General features: G+C 43.9%; 1 protein-coding gene and 1 long non-coding RNA gene across 6 annotated transcripts in view; one reads left to right on the top strand and one right to left on the bottom strand.

Moving 5' to 3' along the window:
- Positions 1–18457, top strand: part of CLSTN2 (calsyntenin 2) — a 745907-nt gene that overhangs the window by 556474 nt on the left and 170976 nt on the right. For both annotated transcript variants that reach the window (XM_070794086.1, XM_070794095.1), the window contains exon 5: positions 4465–4614. In XM_070794086.1, the coding sequence (XP_070650187.1) occupies positions 4465–4614 (150 nt within the window). The remainder of the gene's footprint in view (positions 1–4464; positions 4615–18457) is intronic.
- LOC109559774 (uncharacterized) overlaps positions 1–18457 on the bottom strand; it is a 76179-nt gene that overhangs the window by 40726 nt on the left and 16996 nt on the right. For 2 of the 4 annotated variants that reach the window (XR_011567833.1, XR_011567827.1), the window contains exon 3: positions 3508–3638. This is a non-coding gene — a long non-coding RNA (uncharacterized lncRNA). The other 2 variants (XR_011567830.1, XR_011567836.1) reach the window with 2 other exon arrangements.

Here is an 18457-nt window from a genome sequence, read left to right as displayed (position 1 = left end):
GACAATGGTATTTAAGTTCAAAAATACAAAGTTTCGTCTTAATCCTCTGCCCACCACTGTGAGAGAGAGGGAAAGAAGGAGATCCTTGATGAATTACTTAAACTTGATGTCAGATTTTCATTGTAAAATGGGAATTAAATACTGTGCCTAAGGGACTTCCCTGGTGGTCTACTTATTAAGAATCAGCCTTCCAGTGCCAGAGACATGGTTCAATCCCTGCTCAGGGAACTAAGATCCCACATATTGTGGGGCAGCTAATCCTGCATAGTGCAACTGGAGAAGCCCACATTAGCCACAAATAGAGAAAACCCGAGCACCACAGTGAAGACCCAGTGCAGCTGAAATAGACAAATAAATAAATACTGTGCCTGTGTGAGAGGGCGGATCTCACAAGGCACTCCTCAGACTGTCGGCACAGAGCAAGCACTCAACCAGGAGTGGGGATGACCGCACAGGGAGGTGCGGGGCTCACCGGGACACCCGCCTCCATTCAGCAGGCTTTCGTACCCTCCAAGCAGTGGTTGGTTTCACACAGCCTCTGCTGAGCCCTCCGCAGGCTGCCCTGGAGAGTCAGGGCCCTTGGCTACCTAAGAGTGAGGTGTGAGCCCGAGTCTGCTTATCTCCAAGTACGTGAACATACTTCCCTTCCACCTGAATAGAAGAGGAACTGCTCGCCCCTGGTGGGAAACTGGGCAGCATAGAAAAGTATGAAGAAGTCACTTTTGTAATCCCACCAAAGAGAACTACCACTGACATTTTGCTAGCACTTTTTCCATGAAGTTTTGAAACAAAAGTAAGGCCACACTTTCCCTTTTTCACTTATCATTTAATTGTATAGATTTTTTCCATCCGTAAAACAGTTCATAATTAATACTTTACTGTAAAGAGCAGTCCATCTAAGCAGAGATTCAGGCTTAGCTTGTCTCCTGATGATTGGGCATCCAGTTTCTTTACTCTTTTTCAATGTTTTAATAATAAATAATGCTTAGATGAACATATTTGTTGGTTTGCAATTTGTATCATTTTCCTGGAGTCAGTTTTTAGATGTGAAATGACTTGGCCAAAAGGTATGAGCAGTTGCAAAGTGACCAACCTATGTGGCTTTCCAAAACGGCTGCTCCAATTTAAATTCCGGCAGAAGGAGGGTGTAGGTCAATGCACTTGTCTCATTGCATCCACCGCCCCGGCTGAGTTTTCAAAAAATACTTTCACTGTGACACATGGTAGATACTGATAGTTCTTTGAGAGTTAGCTTCCCAGGCTCATTTGGAACAGAGAAACACAGAGATCAGTGCTCGCCTGGGGTAGCTGTGGACTCAAGTCTCCTGAGAAGATGCCACTAGGAGAAATCATTAACCAGTTGGGAGAATAACAACAATTGTCACAAAAGCAAAAGTGGCGGGGTCCAGCCCCGGCTGATCCAGGGTATTCGAAGGAGAGACTGTGTAGGTGAAGATAAGGAAACTATTGCTTAATTAAATGTTAATTAAGGATACAAAGAGTAATAGAATGAGGATAGCTCAGTGAGGAAATACAGTGGAGAAAAGAGGCTGAATAATTCAGCCAGAAGGTAAGAGAAAGAACGACATGGTGAGACCAAGTTTCGGTGAACAAGGCCCGCACTTTATTTTCCAAAGTAGTTTTTATACCTTAAGTTATGCATAGAGGATAATGGGGGAAGGGGTAGAGTCAGGCAGCAAGCCAGGCTTTCTTCCTGCAAACTTATCATATGCAAAAGCTTAGGTGATTTGCATCATCTTCTGGCCCGGAGGCCTGTTAACATTTTAAGACCCTTTCTTCAGAAAACTTATTTTTCTCTAAAGGTGATAAGTCAAGCGCCACCCTCCAAAAGCATTAGATAAAGTTGCATTCGTACAGAGCAAAGGTGTGGTGGGCTATAACAAGAAAAAGAATTAACTCAAGGGTCCCAGGTTACAAACATTAAAGCTACTATTTACACCAATTATATTAATCAATACACTGCCAGGGACACAGCAGGTAAGGGATATGGAAACTTAGCAGCAAACATTGGCCCAACAAGTGAAAATCCCTTCACCAATACAATTTCTAATCAATCTTTTAACTGCTCAAAGGAATCTGTATTTAGACAGTTTAGAACATCTCCTGCCTCTCACAGTTGGGAGGCTCTGAACAATCACATGTGGCCAGAAAAACCTATTCAGGCAGGCTAGAGGATTTCCAAAGGAGTTTGTAGGTTGAAACACTGTCACACCCAGGAATTATTAACTGGAGCTGTAAGCTAACTCTTTTTTCAGAGAGAGGTAGTGGGGGACAGGCCCCCCGTAAAGTCAGAGGTGTAGGTGAAAGCACAAAGCAGAAAGTAGGCAGACTCTGGTTTTGGGGGTAGATGGGGGACTCCTGAGGCTCGATCCCGCCTTTGCGTATGCCGAGCCTCCTTCCTCATGACCTTTGTCATGGGCGGAGTTCCTCACGCTGGCTCCCAGCAGTGATAGAATTCCAGTTGAGCTATTCCAGATCCTGAAAGATGATGCTGTGGAAAGTGCTGCACTCAATATGCAATATGCAATATGCACTCAATATGCAATATGCCGGCTCCCGTCACAAAAGGATGGTTTTTTGTGATCTTTAAAAAAAATGTTTTTTAAAGTGTGACTTAGCCAAATACAACCCTTCCCCCACAACCATCAGCAACATTATTATACTCTCATGTTTACCTAATGCTCCAAATCCTATCCTCTGAAACCCATTCTCCCTTGTGTGAAACTGGTGGTGGTGGAGAAAGCAAGTTAGTTTCTCAGACAGTTTCATTAAGACTTCTTACTCAAGTGGAGCTGTGGTAAATTGAGCCAAAGATTGCGGTCTTGAGTGTTTCTTTTTCTCCCACAGTCAATAGTGTTGCTCTGCTGAATGTCACACGGCCTGTAAACCCTGAGCCTTCCCCTTCTACGAGGTGTATCTTTTGAGAGCCATTTAACTTTAGAGAAAGAGAAAGATAAAACTTTTTGTTCAAAATTCAATTTGCTATTGCTGAAGCATATTCTCATGGTCCTATTACAGCACTTCCACCTGGCAGAAGGACTCCCTTGTGATGGCTATAACCATGAACTAGTTTGTTAACAGAAGCCACAGAGAATATTACCAACCCCACACTGAGCCCTTTCACACATGCGCGGGGCCCCGAGCTGAGACTGAAATATATAGCTGAGTCACACAGTCATAGACAACAGACTAGTAGTTGCCGGGGGCGGGGGGGGGGGGGGGGGGGAGGGAAGGACTGGGAGTTCCGGATGAGCAGATGCAAACTAGTACATGTAGCGTGGATTAACAACACGGTCCTAGTGTATAGCACGGGGAACTATATTCAATATCCTGTGATAAGCCAAAATGGAAAAGAACATGCAAAAGAATATGTATGTATAACCGAGTCACTTTGCTGTACGGCAGAAATTCACACAACATTGCAAATCAACTATACTTTAATAATTTTTTTAAAAAATTCAACAAAACTGCACAGAAATTGTATACCTGAGTCAGTGATTCCATGTTTGTGTATTTGCTTGTTGATTTGTTTTTTAATTTCCATCTTCTTGATTTTGCTTCTAGCAAAGGATGATGATATCATTTGAGTTCTAATTTGCTGTCAACTCTAATTTTCACTGGAAAAGAAAAGCCAGAATGAAATTATTCTTCTGAAAGGAAGACTTTAATCTTGGAATCAAACAGTTAAAATAATTAAATGCACATCAGGCCTTGATTCATTTTTGAAACCAAAATTGTATTTCAGCAAAAATAGTCAAATAAAAGTTTGCTCATTAATTGTCAAATATTTCTGAACCATTGTATCAAACCCACAGGAACAAAAACACACAAATGGCTCAGAAACAATATCTGATCTCTCTTGGAGAAGAAAAATGTCTTTGCCACCGGGGCAAGGAATCTATTATTCTGTGTCGCTTTCAGAAGAGAGGTCACACGTCTTCTCTTATTGATTTTACTTCTTATTTGGTAGCAAAATAATGTGAGAAGAGGCAGTGCATGTTCCTGGCGAAGAGCCCAGATGTTAAAAAAAAATACATGTTGAGAAGTTTCTGAATTCCATCTTTTTCCCAGAGATTTCCTGTAACGTGAGCACACAACACCCTGTATCAGGGACATAGCCACATGGGCGCAGTTTAGGGTGGTATTCTGACAACCCCGTACTTAATACAACCACTTGGATTCCAGACGTGTGCACAGAATTCCCTGCCAGTTCTGTCCCACAGCTGGAGTGGCTCCAGCCAGCTGTTCCTAGGACTCTGCCACTAAGGATCAAGCAGGCCACATGTGGAAGCCACGCTCCCTACGTGCCCTAGCTTTTATAAAGAGATAAGAAAAGGGGACATTTTATTCTGGTGAAGGCTGGAGGAGGGCAGAAGGGATTTTGAAGAACTGCAACTTGGTTCACTTGATCTGAAATTATTTTCAATGTCCCTGTGTCCTCAGGCAACGTCAGAAACACAGAGAAGCTGAGCTATGACAAGCAGCACCAGTACGAGATCCTGGTAACCGCCTATGACTGTGGACAGAAGCCCGCAGCCCAGGACACCCTGGTGCAGGTGGACGTGAAGCCAGTTTGCAAGCCTGGCTGGCAAGGTGGGCCTGCTCTTGTCAGACTTGTCGGCTGAAGGCAGCTGGGCCGTGTGTCTCAGAGGGGCTGCACCTGCCTTCTGATCATCACAATGTATCACTAGAGGAGTTTGTAAAGCACAGGCACTCTGCTGTGAGAAATGGAGTAGCCTATTTGTTCTCACAACTCCTGGGTGATATATTGCCCCCACTGTACAGCTCAGAATGTCCAAGGCAACTCATCTAACTCATGTGCCCAGTTTGTCCAGGGTGCCCTTTCTCAAGTCTTATGACATCTTCCAATCAATAGTAATTATCCCACAGTGCTCAGGAGAAAGTGCCGGAAAGCCTACATGCTGCTAGTGCGTTTCAAGTTTTGATCATTGCTCAGCCCGGGGAAGGTTGTGTGTTCCTTGGGCTTGCACGGAGGGCATACAGGCAGAGGATGGAGAGCCAGAATACAGCCTCTGCGTTAGCAGGTTTCTAAACTATTGGCTCTGGCAGTGGAGAAACAATGGCCTTAGATGGATGTGGATTTTTGTTTACCTCTTTTAGGATGCAAAGATAGAAGGTTCAGCTTACTCTTAGGTGATGGAGATATAGCAATGAACTAAGGAGAAATAAGCTTCCCTAGAGGCTCAGACGGTAAAGCGTCTGTCTGCAATGCAGGAGACCTGGGTTTGATCCCTGGGTTGGGAAGATCCCCTGGAGAAGGAAATGGCAGCCCACTCCAGTATTCTTGCCTGGAAAATCCCATGGACCTCGGAGCCCGGTAGGCTACCGTCCATAGGATCACAAAGAGTCGGACACGACTGAGCGACTTCACTTTCGCTTTCACTTTCAAGGAGAAATAAGGATGCGAAGGCCAGTGCAGAGAAGGAGCTCACAGAGGACTGAACAGTGTATGGGGTAACAAGAGTTCTAGTGGTAACATCAGTAGTTCTGCTGGCTGGGCAGGGATGCTGGAGTCATCTCTGTGCTGCCATTTGGTTGCTGCTGCTGCTGCAGCTTCTGCTTACTGATAACTCATGGTGTTCCATGGACTTCTCTGCCTCATGGCCTTTGTCTGTTGCCTTCCCTTCATATGTCTTTAAAGCCCCTGTTAAAGCTTTCATTGTTCAGCTTCCTGGTCCCATCGGTTAGTCAGTTCAGTCACTCAGTCATGTCTGACTCTTTGCAACCTCATGGACTGCAGCACACCAGGCTTCCCTGTCCATCACCATCTCCCGGAGCTTACTCAAACGTCACCGTCCATCGAGTCAGTGATGCCATCCAACCATCTCATCCTCTGTCAGCCTCTTCTCCTCCCACTTTCAATCTTTCCCAGCATCAGGGTCTTTTGCAATTACTCAGTTCTTCACATCAAGTGGCCAGAGTATTTGAGTTTCAGCTTCAGTATCAGTAATTCCAATGAATATTCAGGACTGATTTCCTTTAGGATGGACTAGTTGGATCTCCTTGCAGTCCAAGGGAAACTAAAGAGTCTTCTCCAACACCACAGTTCAAAAGCATTAATTCTTCTGTGCACAGCTTTCTTTATAGTTCAACTTTCACGTACATACATGACTACTGGAAAAACCATAGCTTTAACTAGACAGATTTTTGTCACTAAAGTAATAGCTCTGCATTTTAATATGCTGTCTAGGTTGGTCATAGCTTTTCTTCCAAGGAACAAGCGCCTTTTAATTTCATGGCTGCAGTCACCATCTGCAGTGATTTTGGAGTCTAAGAATATAAAGTATCTCACTGTTTCCATTATTTCCCCATCTACTTGCCATGGAGTGATGGGACCAGATGCCATGATCTTAGTTTTCTGAATGTTGAGTTTAAGCCAACTTTTTCACTTTCCTCTTTCACTTTCATCAAGAGGATTTTCAGTTCCTCTTCACTTTCTGCCATAAGGGTGGTATCATCTGCATATCTGAGGTTACTGATATTTCTCCTGGCAATCTTGATTCCAGCTTGTGCTTTATCCAGCCTGGCATTTCACATGATGTACTAAATCAAATCCCTTATGATTATACAGTGGAAATGAGGAATAGATTTAATGGCCTAGATCTGATACTTAGAGTGCCTGGTGAACTATGGATGAAGCTTTGTGACATTGTATAGGAGACAGGGATCAAGACCATCCCCATGGAAAAGAAATGCAAAAAAGCAAAATGGCTGTCTGGGGAGGCCTTACAAATAACTGTGAAAAGAAGAGAAGCGAAAAGCAAAGGAAAAAAGGAAAGATATAAACATCTGAATGCAGAGTTCCAAAGAATATCTAGAAGAGAAAAGAAAGCCTTCCTCAGCGATCAATGCAAATAAATAGAGGAAAACAACAGAATGGGAAAGACTAGGGATCTCTTCAAGAAAATTAGAGATACCAAGGGAACATTCCATGCAAAGATGGGCTCGATAAAGGACAGAAATGGTATGGACCTAACAGAAACAGAAGATATTAAGAAGAGGTGGCAAGAATACACAGAAGAACTGTACAAAAAAGATCTTCATGACCCAGATAATCATGATGGTGTGATCACTGACCTAGAGCCAGACATCCTGGAATGTGAAGTCAAGTGGGCCTTAGAAAGCATCACTACGAACAAAGCTAGTGGAGGTGATGGAATTCCAGTTGAGCTATTTCAAAATCTGAAAGATGATGCTGTGAAAGTGCTGCACTCAATATGCCAGCGAATTTGGAAAACTCAGCAGTGGCCACAGGACTGGAAAAAGTCAGTTTTCATTCCAATCCCAAAGAAAGGCAATGCCAAAGAATGCTCAAACTACCCCACAGTTGCACTCATCTCACACACTAGTAAAGTAATGCTCAAAATTCTCCAAGCCAGGCTTCAGCAATATGTGAACGGTGAACTTCCTGATGTTCAAGCTGGTTTTGGAAAAGCCAGAGGAACCAGAGATCAAATTGCCAATATCCACTGGATCATGGAAAAAGCAAGAGAGTTCCAGAAAAACATCTATTTCTGCTTTATTGACTATGCCAAAGCCTTTGTGTGGATCACAATAAACTGTGGAAAATTCTGAAAGGGATAGGAATACCACACCACCTGACCTGCCTCCTGAGGAATCTGTATGCAGGTCAGGAAGCAACAGTTAGAACTAGACATGGAACAACAGACTGGTTCCAAATAGGAAAAGGAGTATGTCAAGGCTGTATATTATCACCCTGTTTATTTAACTTAGATGCAGAGTACATCATGAGAAACGCTGGACTGGAAGAAACACAAGCTGGAATCAAGATTGCTGGGAGAAATATCAATCACCTCAGATATGCAGATGACACCACCCTTATGGCAGAAAATGAAGAGGAACTAAAAAGCCTCTTGATGAAAGTGAAAGTGGAGAGTGAAAAAGTTGGCTTAGGGCTCAACAATCAGAAAACGAAGATCATGGCATCCATTCCCTTTACTTCATGGGAAATAGATGGAGAAACAGTGGAAACAGTGTCAGACTTTATTTTTTTGGGCTCCCAAATCACTGCAGATGGTGACTGCAGCCATAAAATTAAAAGACGCTTACTCCTTGGAAGGAAATTATGTCCAACCTAGATAGCATATTCAAAAGCAGAGACATTACTTTGTCAACAAAGGTCCGTCTCGTCAAGGCTATGGTTTTTCCAGTGGTCACGGATGGATGTAAGAGTTGGACTGTGAAGAAGGCTGAGTGCTGAAGAATTGATGCTTTTGAACTGTGGTGTTGGAGAAGACTCTTGAGAGTCCCTTGGACTGCAAGGAGATCCAACCAGTCCATTCTGAAGGAGATCAGCCCTGGGATTTCTTTGGAGGGAATGATGCTGAAGCTGAAACTCCAGTACTTTGGCCACCTCATGTGAAGAGTTGACTCACTGGAAAAGACTGTGATACTGGGAAGGATTGGGAGCAGGAGGAGAAGGGGATGACAGAGGATGAGATGGCTGGATGGCATCACTGACTCGATGGACATGAGTCTGAGTGAACTCCGGGAGTTGGTGATAGACAGGGAGGCCTGGCGTGCTGCGATTCATGCAGTCGCAAAGAGTCGGACACAATTGAGTGACTGAACTGAACTGAACTCTGCATATAAGTTAAATAAGCAGGGTGACAATATACAGCCTTGACGTACTCCTTTCCCAATTTGGAACCAGTCTGTTGTTCCATGTCCAGTTCTAACTGTTGCTTCTTGACCTGCATACAGATTTCTCAGGAGGCAGGTCAGGTGGTCTGGTATTCCCATCTCTTTAAGAATTTTCCACAGTTTGTTGTGATGCACACAGTCAAAGGCTTTGGTGTAGTCAATAAAGCAGAAGTAGATGTTTTTCTGGAATTCTCTTGCTTTTTTGATGATCCACTGGATGTTAGCAATTTGATCTCTGGTTCCTCTGCCTTTTAGAAATCCAGCTTGAACATGAAGAAGTTCACGGTTCACATACTATAGAAGCCTGGCTTGGAGAATTTTGAGCATTACTTTACTAGTGTGTGAGATGAGTGCAATTGTGCATTAGTTTGAACATTCTTTGGCATTGCCTTTCTTTGGGATTGGAATGAAAACTGACCTTTTCCAGTCCTGTGGCCACTGCTGAGTTTTCCATATTTGCTGGCATATTGAGTGCAGCACTTTCACAGCATCATCTTTTAATATGTGAAATAGCTCAACTGGAATTCCATCACCTCCTCTATCTTTGTTCATACTGATGCTTCCTAAGGCCCACTTGACTTTACATTCCAGTTTGTCTGGCGGTAGGTGAGTGATCACACCATCGTGGTTACCTGGGTCATGAAGATCTTTTTTATATCATTTTGGTTTGGTTCAGTCTCTCAGTCATGTCCGACTCTTTGTGACCCCATGAATCACAGCACACCTGGCCTCCCTGTCCATCACCAACTCCCGGAGTTCATTCAGACTCACATCCATCAAGTCAATGATACCATCCAGCCATCTCATCCTCTGTTGTCCCCTTCTCCTCCTGCCCCCAATCCCTCCCAGCATCACAGTCTTTTCCAATGAGTCAACTCTTCGCATGAGGTGGCCAAAGTACTGGCTAATGCTTTCAGCTTTAGCATCATTCCTTCCAAAGAAATCCCAGGGCTGATCTCCTTCAGAATGGACTGGGTGGATCTCCTTGCAGTCCAAGGGACTCTCAAGAGTCTCCCCCCAACACCACAGTTCAAAAGCATCAATTCTTCAGCACTCAGCTTTCTTCACAGTCCAACTCTCACATACATGACCACAGGAAAAACCATAACCTTGACTAGACAACCTTTGTTGACAAAGTAATGTCTCTGCTTTTCAATATGCTATCTAGGTTGGTCATAACTTTCTTCCAAGGAGTAAGCGTCTTTTAATCTCATGGCTGCAATCACTATCTGCAGTGATTTTGGAGCCCCAAAATATAAAGTCTGACACTGTTACCACTGTTTCCCCATCTATTTGCCATGAAGTGATGGGCCCAGATGCCATGATCTTCATTTTCTGCATGTTGAGTTTTATGCCAACTTTTTCACTCTCCACTTTCACTTTCATCAAGAGACTTTTCAGTTCCTCTTCATTTTCTGCCATAAGGGTGGTGTCATCTGCATATCTGAGGTGATTGATATTTCTCCCAGCAATCTTGATTCCAGCTTGTGCTTCTTCCAGCCCAACGTTTCTCATGATGTACTCTGCATATAAGTTAAGTAAGGAGGGTGACAATATACAGCCTTGACGTACTCCTTTTCCTTTTTTGTATAGTTCTATGTATTCTTGCCTCCTTTCCTTAACATCTTCTGTTTCTGTTAGATCCGTGCCATTTCTGTCCTTTATTGTGCCCATCTTTGCATGAAATGTTCCCTTGATAGCTCTAATTTTCTTGAAGAGATCTCTAGTCTTTCCCTTTCTATTATTTTCCTCTATTTCTTTGCACTGATCACTGAGGAAGGCTTTCTTAACTCTCCTTGCTATTCTTTGGAACTCTGCATTCAAATGGATATAACTTTCCTTTCGTCCTTTGCATTTAGCTTCTCTTCTTTTCTCAGCTATTTGTAAGGCCTTCTCAAACAACCATTTTGCCTTTTTGTGTTTCTTTTTCTTGGGGATGGTCTTGATCACTGCTTCCTGTACAATGTCACGAACCTCCGTCCATAGTTCTTCAGGCACACAGTCTATCAGATCTAATCCGTTGAATCTATTTGTCACTTCCACTCTGTAATGGTAAGGGATTTGATTTAGGTCATACCTGAATGGTCTAGTGGTTTTCCCTACTTTCTTCAATTTAAGTCTGAATTTTGCAATAAGGAGTTCATGATCTGAGCCACAGTCACTATATCCACAGTAGATAGGATACTGAAAGATGAACTCCCCAGGTCGGTAGGTGCCCAATATGCTATGGGAGATCAGTGGAGAAATAACTCACAAAAGAATGGAGACAGAGCCAAAGCAAAAACAACACCCAATTGTGGATGTGACTGGTGATGGAAGTAATGTCTAATGCTGTAAAGAGCAGTACTGCATAGGAATCTGAAATGTTAGGTCCGTGAATCAAGGCAAATTGGAAGTGGTCAAACAGGAGATGGCAAGAGTGAACATCAACATTTTAGGAATCAGTGAACTAAAATGGACTGGAATGGGTGAATTTAACTAGATCACCATTATATCTACTACTGTGGGCAAGAATCCCTTAGAAGAAATCAAGTAGCCTTCATAGTCAACAAAAGAGTCTGAAATGCAGTACTTGGATACAATCTCAAAAATGACAGAATGAGCTCTGTTCATTTCCAAGGCAAACCATTCAATATCACAGTAATCTAAGTCTATGCCCCAACCAGTAATACTAAAGAAGCTGAAGTCCAATGGATCTATGAAGACCTGTAAGACCTATAGAACTAACACCCAAAACAGATGTCCTTTTCATTATCAGATCAGATTAGATCAGTCATTCAGTCATGTCCGACTCTTTGCCACCCCATGAATCACAGCACGCCAGGCCTCCCTGTCTATCACCAACTCCCAGAGTTCACTCAGACTCACGTCCGTCGAGTCAGTGATGCCATCCAGCCATCTCATCCTCTGTCGTCCCCTTCTCCTCCTGCCCCCAATCCCTCCCAGCATCACAGTCTTTTCCAATGAGTCAACTCTTCACATGAGGTGGCCAAAGTACTGGAGTTTCAGCTTTAGCATCATTCCTTCCAAAGAAATCCTAGGGCTGATCTCTTTCAGAATGGACTGGTTGGATCTCCTTGCAGTCCAAGGGACTCTCAAGAGTCTTCTCCAACACCACAGTTCAAAAGCATCAATTCTTCGGCGCTCAGCCTTCTTCACAGTCCAACTCTCACATCCATACATGACCACAGGAAAAACCATAGCCTTGACTAGACGGACCTTTGTTGGCAAAGTAATGTCTCTGCTTTTGAATATGCTATCTAGGTTGGTCATAACTTTCCTTCCAAGGAGTAAGCGTCTTTTAATTTCATGGCTGCAGTCACCATCTGTAGTGATTTTGGAGCCCAGAAAAATAAAGTCTGACACTGTTTCCACTGTTTCCCCATCTATTTCCCATGAAGTGGTGGGACCAGATACCATGATCTTCGTTTTCTGAATGTTGAGCCCTAAGCCAACTTTTTCACTCTCCATTTTCACTTTCATCAAGAGGCTTTTTAGTTCCTCTTCATTTTCTGCCATAAGGGTGTTGTCATCTGCATATCTGAGGTGATTGATATTTCTCCCAGCAATCTTGATTCCAGCTTGTGTTTCTTCCAGTCCAGCATTTCTCATGATGTACTTACTCTGCATATAAGTTAAATAAACAGGGTGACAATATACAGCCTTGACATACTCCTTTTCCTATTTGGAACCAGTCTGTTGTTCCATTTCCAGTTCTAACTGTTGCTTCCTGACCTGCATACAAATTTCTCAAGAGGCAGATCAGGTGGTCTGGTATTCCCATCTCTTTCAGAATTTTCCACGGTTTATTGTGATCCACACAGTCAAAGGCTTTGACATAGTCAATAAAGCAGAAATAGATGTTTTTCTGGAACTCTCTTGCTCTTTCAATGATCCAGCAGATGTTGGCAATTAGATCTCTGGTTCCTCTGGCTTTTCTAAAGCCAGCTTGAACATCAGGAAGTTCACGGTTTACATATTGCTGAAGTCTGGCTTGGAGAATTTTGAGCATTACTTTACTAGCATGTGAGATGAGTGCAATTGTGCGGTAGTTTGAGCATTCTTTGGCATTGCCTTTCTTTGGGATTGGAATGAAAACTGACTTTTTCCAGTCCTGTGGCCACTGCTGAGTTTTCCATATTTGCTGGCTTATTGAGTGCAGCACTTTCACAGCATCATCTTTCAGGATTTGGAATAGCTCAACTGGAATTCCATCACCTCCACTAGCTTTGTTCGTAGTGATGCTTTCTAAGGCCCACTTGACTTCACATTCCAGGATGTCTGGCTCTAGGTCAGTGATCACACCATTGTGATTATCTGGGTGGTGAAGATCTTTTTTATACAGTTCATCTGTGTATTCTTGCCATCTCTTCTTAATATCTTCTGCTTCTGTTAGGTCCGTACCATTTCTGTCCTTTATTGAGCCCATCTTTGCATGAAATATTCCTTTGGTATCTCTAATTTTCTTGAAGAGATCCCTAGTCTTTCCCATTCTGTTGTTTTCCTCTATTTCTTTGCATTGATCGCTGAAGAAGGCTTTCTTATCTCTTCTTGCTATTCTTTGGAACTCTGCATTCAGATGTTTATATCTTTCCTTTTTTCCTTTGCTTTTCGCTTCTCTTCTTTTCACAGCTATTTGTAAGGCCTCCCCAGACAGCCATTTTGCTTTTTTGCATTTGTTTTCTATGGGAAGGGTCTTGATCCCTGTGTCCTGTACAATGTCACCAACCTCATTCCATAGTTCATCAGGCACTCTATCTATCAGATCTAGGCCGTTAAATCTATTTCTCATTTCCACTGTATAATCATAAGGGATTTGATTTAGGTCATACCTGAATGGTCTAGTGGTTTTCCCTACTTTCTTCAATATAAGTCTGAATTTGGCAATAAGGCGTTCATGGTCTGAGCCACAGTCAGCTCCTGGTCTTGTTTTTGCTGACTGTGTAGAGCTTCTCCGTCTTTGCCTGCAAAGAATATAATCAGTCTGATTTTGGTGTTGACCATCTGGTGATGTCCATGTATAGAGTCTTCTCTTGTGTTGTTGGAAGAGGGTGTTTGTTATGACCAGTGCATTTTCTTGGCAAAACTCTATTAGTCTTTACCCTGCTTCATTCTGTATTCTAAGGCCAAATTTGCCTGTTACTCCAGGTGTTTCTTGACTTCCTACTTTTGCCTTCCAGCCCCCTTTAATGAAAAGGACATCTTTTTTGGGTGTTAGTTCTAAAAGGTCTTGTAGGTCTTCATAGAACCATTCAACTTCTGCTTCTTCAGCGTTACTGGTTGGGGCATAGACTTGGATTACTGTGATATTGAATGATTTGCCTTGGAAACGAACAGAGATCATTCTGTCGTTTTTGAGATTGCATCCAAGTACTGCATTTCAGACTGTTTTGTTGACCATGATGGCCACTCCATTTCTTCTGAGGGATTCCTGCCTTTTCATTATAGGGGACTGGAATGCAAAAGTAGGAAGTCCAGAGATAACCTGGAGGAACAAACTTGGCCTTGGCTTACAAAACAAGGCAGGTCAAAGGTTAATAGAGTGTTACCAAGAGAATGTACTAGTCCCATCACTTCGTGGCACATAGATGGGGAAAAATGGAAACAGTGGCAGATTTTATTTTCTTAGGCTACAAAATCACTAAAGACAGTGCCTGCAGCCGTGAAATTAAAAGATGCTTGCTCCTTGGTAGAAAAGCTATGACAAACCTAGACAACACAGTATAAAGCACTTTGCCAACAAAGCTTCGTATAATCAAACTTTCCAGTAATCATGTATGGATGTGAGAGTTGGACCATAAAGAAGGCTGAGCACTGAAGAATTGATGCTTTTGAACTGTGGTGCTAGAGAAGACTCTGAAAGTCCCTTGGACTCCAAGTAGATCAAGCCAATCATCCTAAAGGACAGCAACCATGAATATTCATTGGAAGGACTGATGCTGAAACTGAAGCTCCGATCCTTTGGCCACCTGATGCAAAGAGCTGACTTGCTGGGAAAGACCCTGATGCTGGGAAAGATTGAGGGCAAGAGGAGAAGGGGACGACAGAGGATGAGATGGTTGGATGGCATCACTGACTCAATAGACATGAGTTTGAGCAAGCTCTGGGAGATGATGAAGGACAGGGTAGTCTGGTGTACTGCAGTCCATGGGGTCACAAAGAGTCGGACATGACTTGGTAACTGAACAACAACAGAAAGGGTGTGATAAGCTGTGTTTTTTGCTCATGTCCCTATCAGGCAGGCTGATGCCAGACCACTGGCCAGATTTTGAATGGCTGCCTTTTAGCCAGGCATTCAGTCCTAAAACAGTTCAGCAGGCCAGACTGGCAGGGCCTCAGATTGTCCCCTGCACAACTTTGTCTCCCTTAATCTTGAAGCTAGAAAGATGGGAGGTGTAATTAAATCCACCCTTGGACAAAGCCAAAATCATTAGCTCTTGAACAAAGTTTGTTGTTTTTTAGTCACTCAGTCGTGTCCAACTCTTTTGCAACCCCACAGACTGTAGCCCCAGAGAAGGGAATGGCAACCCATTCCAGTACTCTTGCCTGGAAAATCCCATGGGCGGAGGAGCCTGGTAGGCTGCAGTCCATGGGGTCACGAAGAGTCGGACATGACTGAGCAACTTCACTTTCACTTTTTACTTTCATGCATTGGAGAAGGAAATAGCAACCCACTCCAGTGTTCTTGCCTGGAGAATCCCAGGGACGGGGGAGCCTGGTGGGCTGCCAATCATGGGGTCGCACAGAGCCAGACACGACTGAAGTAACTTAGCAGCAGCAGCAGCAGACTGTAGCCCACCAGGCTCTTCTGTCTGTAGGGTTTCTCAGGCAAGAATACTGGATTGGGTTGCCATTTCCTTCTCCAGGGTGTCTTCCCAACCCAGAGATCGAACCCCCACGTCTCCTGCATTGGCAGATGGATTCTTTGCCACTGAGCCACAAGGGCAGCCCTTTTGAACAAAGTAAAAAAGATGAAATGCTGAGTAAGAGGAGACACAGATGAGACATATGAGATGTAAAGAGCACTGTGGGTCATCTTGGTGTCCATCTGTTTAGGATCAAGCCAGAGGCAGAGAAATGAGTACAAACCAGAGTGGGAAACTGTTCCCAACCTTGGGAGGCTTGAGCTCTGGTTGAGTGTAATTCACTAGACCCTTAGGATCCTGAGGACAGGATTCTGTCGCTCATGTTTGCAGTAGAATTTCTCAGGCTTAACACATGTCTGGCCCCAGTGGTAGGTGCTCAAGAAATAGGCCTTGAATGAATGAATGAGTGAATGGAAAGCTATCTGAGTAAAGAACTTGCCTTGTCTTGTTTTGACATGTAACAACTGGCCCCAGTGAAAGTCGTGCTTTTGAAAAGAAAGCCTAGAGAGAATATAAAAGTTTTCTAAGCCTGGACCACATTCCCAATGGGATTTTAAGTGAGGAAAGCAAAACCCAAAGCCATATCTGGAGAATGATCCCAATCTGTTTTGTCTTTGATAAATGAGATACCTACAGATTTGGAATCACATTTTTGTACTTAAATTTAAATGTAATTTCCAAACAGAGTTTGTACTTATTTCAGTGTTCAATGTATGCAAAGTAAAACATGTTGATAATGTTAGTTCTGTATATGAAAAATGTATGGGGCCGCTACCTTGGGGCACAAGGCTATTTTCCACTCTTGACAATGAGGCCAAGAAGGCAAGGATGCTGTCCATTTTTTGGTGTGTCTGTAGCGCCCAGCACAGGGCCAGGCACAAGGCAGGTGATTGACAAGTGTTGAGTGGACGAATGAATGGTGGAAAATATAACTTTGTGTGGAACAAAGACAAGAAGGAAGCAGCACCTTCCTGTATCAGTTCACCATTCCAGGCAAAGTGATGTAAACAGGGGTAACATTAGGACCAATGACTTGATGATGGCTCCCTGCCCGAGTCTGCCAGCTTTGGGTGGCTGATGCTGATTCTGCATCACTCCCCTCTTCCCTCAAGCTTACTCGCTGTAGACAGCATTAAGTCTGTCTCCCCAGCCATCACCCCAACAGGCTAACAGATCACAGACAGGCATTCCTGGTTCTCTGATATGTGTGGCAGTGGTCAAAATCAAAATGCTTTCCTGGAATTCCTATCCCAGCTCCCAGACCGAGTGCAGAATCTTCCCTCCTTCCACCATACTGGCCCACTTTACTCCTCCACAGGGGCAAACTCCGCCCTCCCCTTGGGGCCAGTTCTCTCTTCTACTGGCTAGGGCTGCCTGGGAACTGGAAGTGCTCCTTTCTCCAGGGAAGAGCATCACCACTAGTCCCAGATATATGTCTCCTGTCTAGCCCCCTTCTCCCAGCTTTGTAGAGCAAACTGGAGTGAGCCATGTTTTACTGTGAAAGGTTGTTGTTGAATCACGTGAATACACCGGGATTCTTGGCCCCCGGAGGAGAAGAATTCAATCCGGGGCCAGAGACGAGGCTTGATCGCTCAGAGCTTTTGTGTAATAAAGTTTTATTAAAGTATAAAGGAGATAGAGAAAGCTTCTGACATAGGCATCAGAAGGGGGCAGAAAGAGTACCCCCCTGCTAGTCTTTAGCTGGATGTTATATAGTCACTAGCAGTCTGTTAATGAAAGAAAGGAATATCTTAAAATTCAGAATGGCACCAGGCCCCTCACCCATAAGATGCATTTTGGGATAAATGGTTTATCCTGGGCCATAAAATGATTAACTTGAATCTTGAAGAAGGGCAGACCACCATACAAATAGTTTCATTTACATAGATTAGGGGAACAATATCCATACTGGTTTGTCAAGTAGGTTCTGGGCCAAGAGGCGGAACCGACTTGGAGACAGAGTTTGGGGTAAAGGCATAGTACATTAGCATAGCTTAAGACAAACATTTCCATAAGAAAAAGGCACTGGTTATCTCTAGACTCGAGAATAGCTAACTTCAGGCGAAGCCGGGTGTCATTATGGCAACACAATATTTTAAGAGAAACCTCCCTTTAAATTTGTATAGAGAAGGAAAAAATATTGCTAGTTTGTTTCCTCCTGCCGCTTAAGAGAGATAAAAATGTCTGACACTTGCAGGCTATTTCCTCTATTTGGAGACCCCTGGCCTTCCTGCCTGTTACCCTCTCAACTGGGTTGGTTTTGTTTTGTTTTACTGATCGCAGATGAAGCAGGCTGTCCCTCACTGGGGGAGGCCTTCAGTTCCTAGGGAAAAGGGCTGGATCTTCCTGAAGCAGGTGTAGGGATGAAGGCTGCACTGTGGGAGGCTATTCAGGGCACAGTGAGCAGTATCAGGAAGCCAGTCTGGCTTGTGGAGTGGGTAGGGACTAGGGAGAAATGGGAAGTGAGTTTGGTGAGATCAGGGGAAGGGGAGGGTTGACAGTTAAGATTTTGGATGCCAGGGTGAGGAGCTGCAATGATCCCCAAGCCCCTGGGACCCAGTTCTGAGTGAGGGATCTGCAGATATGTGCCAGGCATAACTGCCCAGTAGAACAGGCTCCTCCCTGGGCTGGCTTCTAGCAAGCAGCAAGAGCCACCAAGCAAACACATTTTGGCAGTTCAAATTCTTGTACCTGTTCTAAGTCATTTCCCTCCAGGCAGGAGGCGACTGCAGCATAGTGAAAGCAATCCATCATGCTCAGAGCCCTCTGTCTCCCTTGGACCACTCTCTCCCAATCAGCTCTTGAAGCCTTGCTGTACTTAGCTTCTCCCTGGGAGCTATCCTGGGGAAGCTAGGGACCTGCTCACAGTTAGAGCCCTCCCTTCC

The sequence above is a fragment of the Bos indicus genome, chromosome 1 (assembly GCF_029378745.1).
Source record: "Bos indicus isolate NIAB-ARS_2022 breed Sahiwal x Tharparkar chromosome 1, NIAB-ARS_B.indTharparkar_mat_pri_1.0, whole genome shotgun sequence".
Classification (NCBI taxonomy): domain Eukaryota; kingdom Metazoa; phylum Chordata; class Mammalia; order Artiodactyla; family Bovidae; genus Bos; species Bos indicus.
Note: the sequence above shows the minus strand (reverse complement) of the source record. Positions and strands in the feature narration are given on the sequence as shown.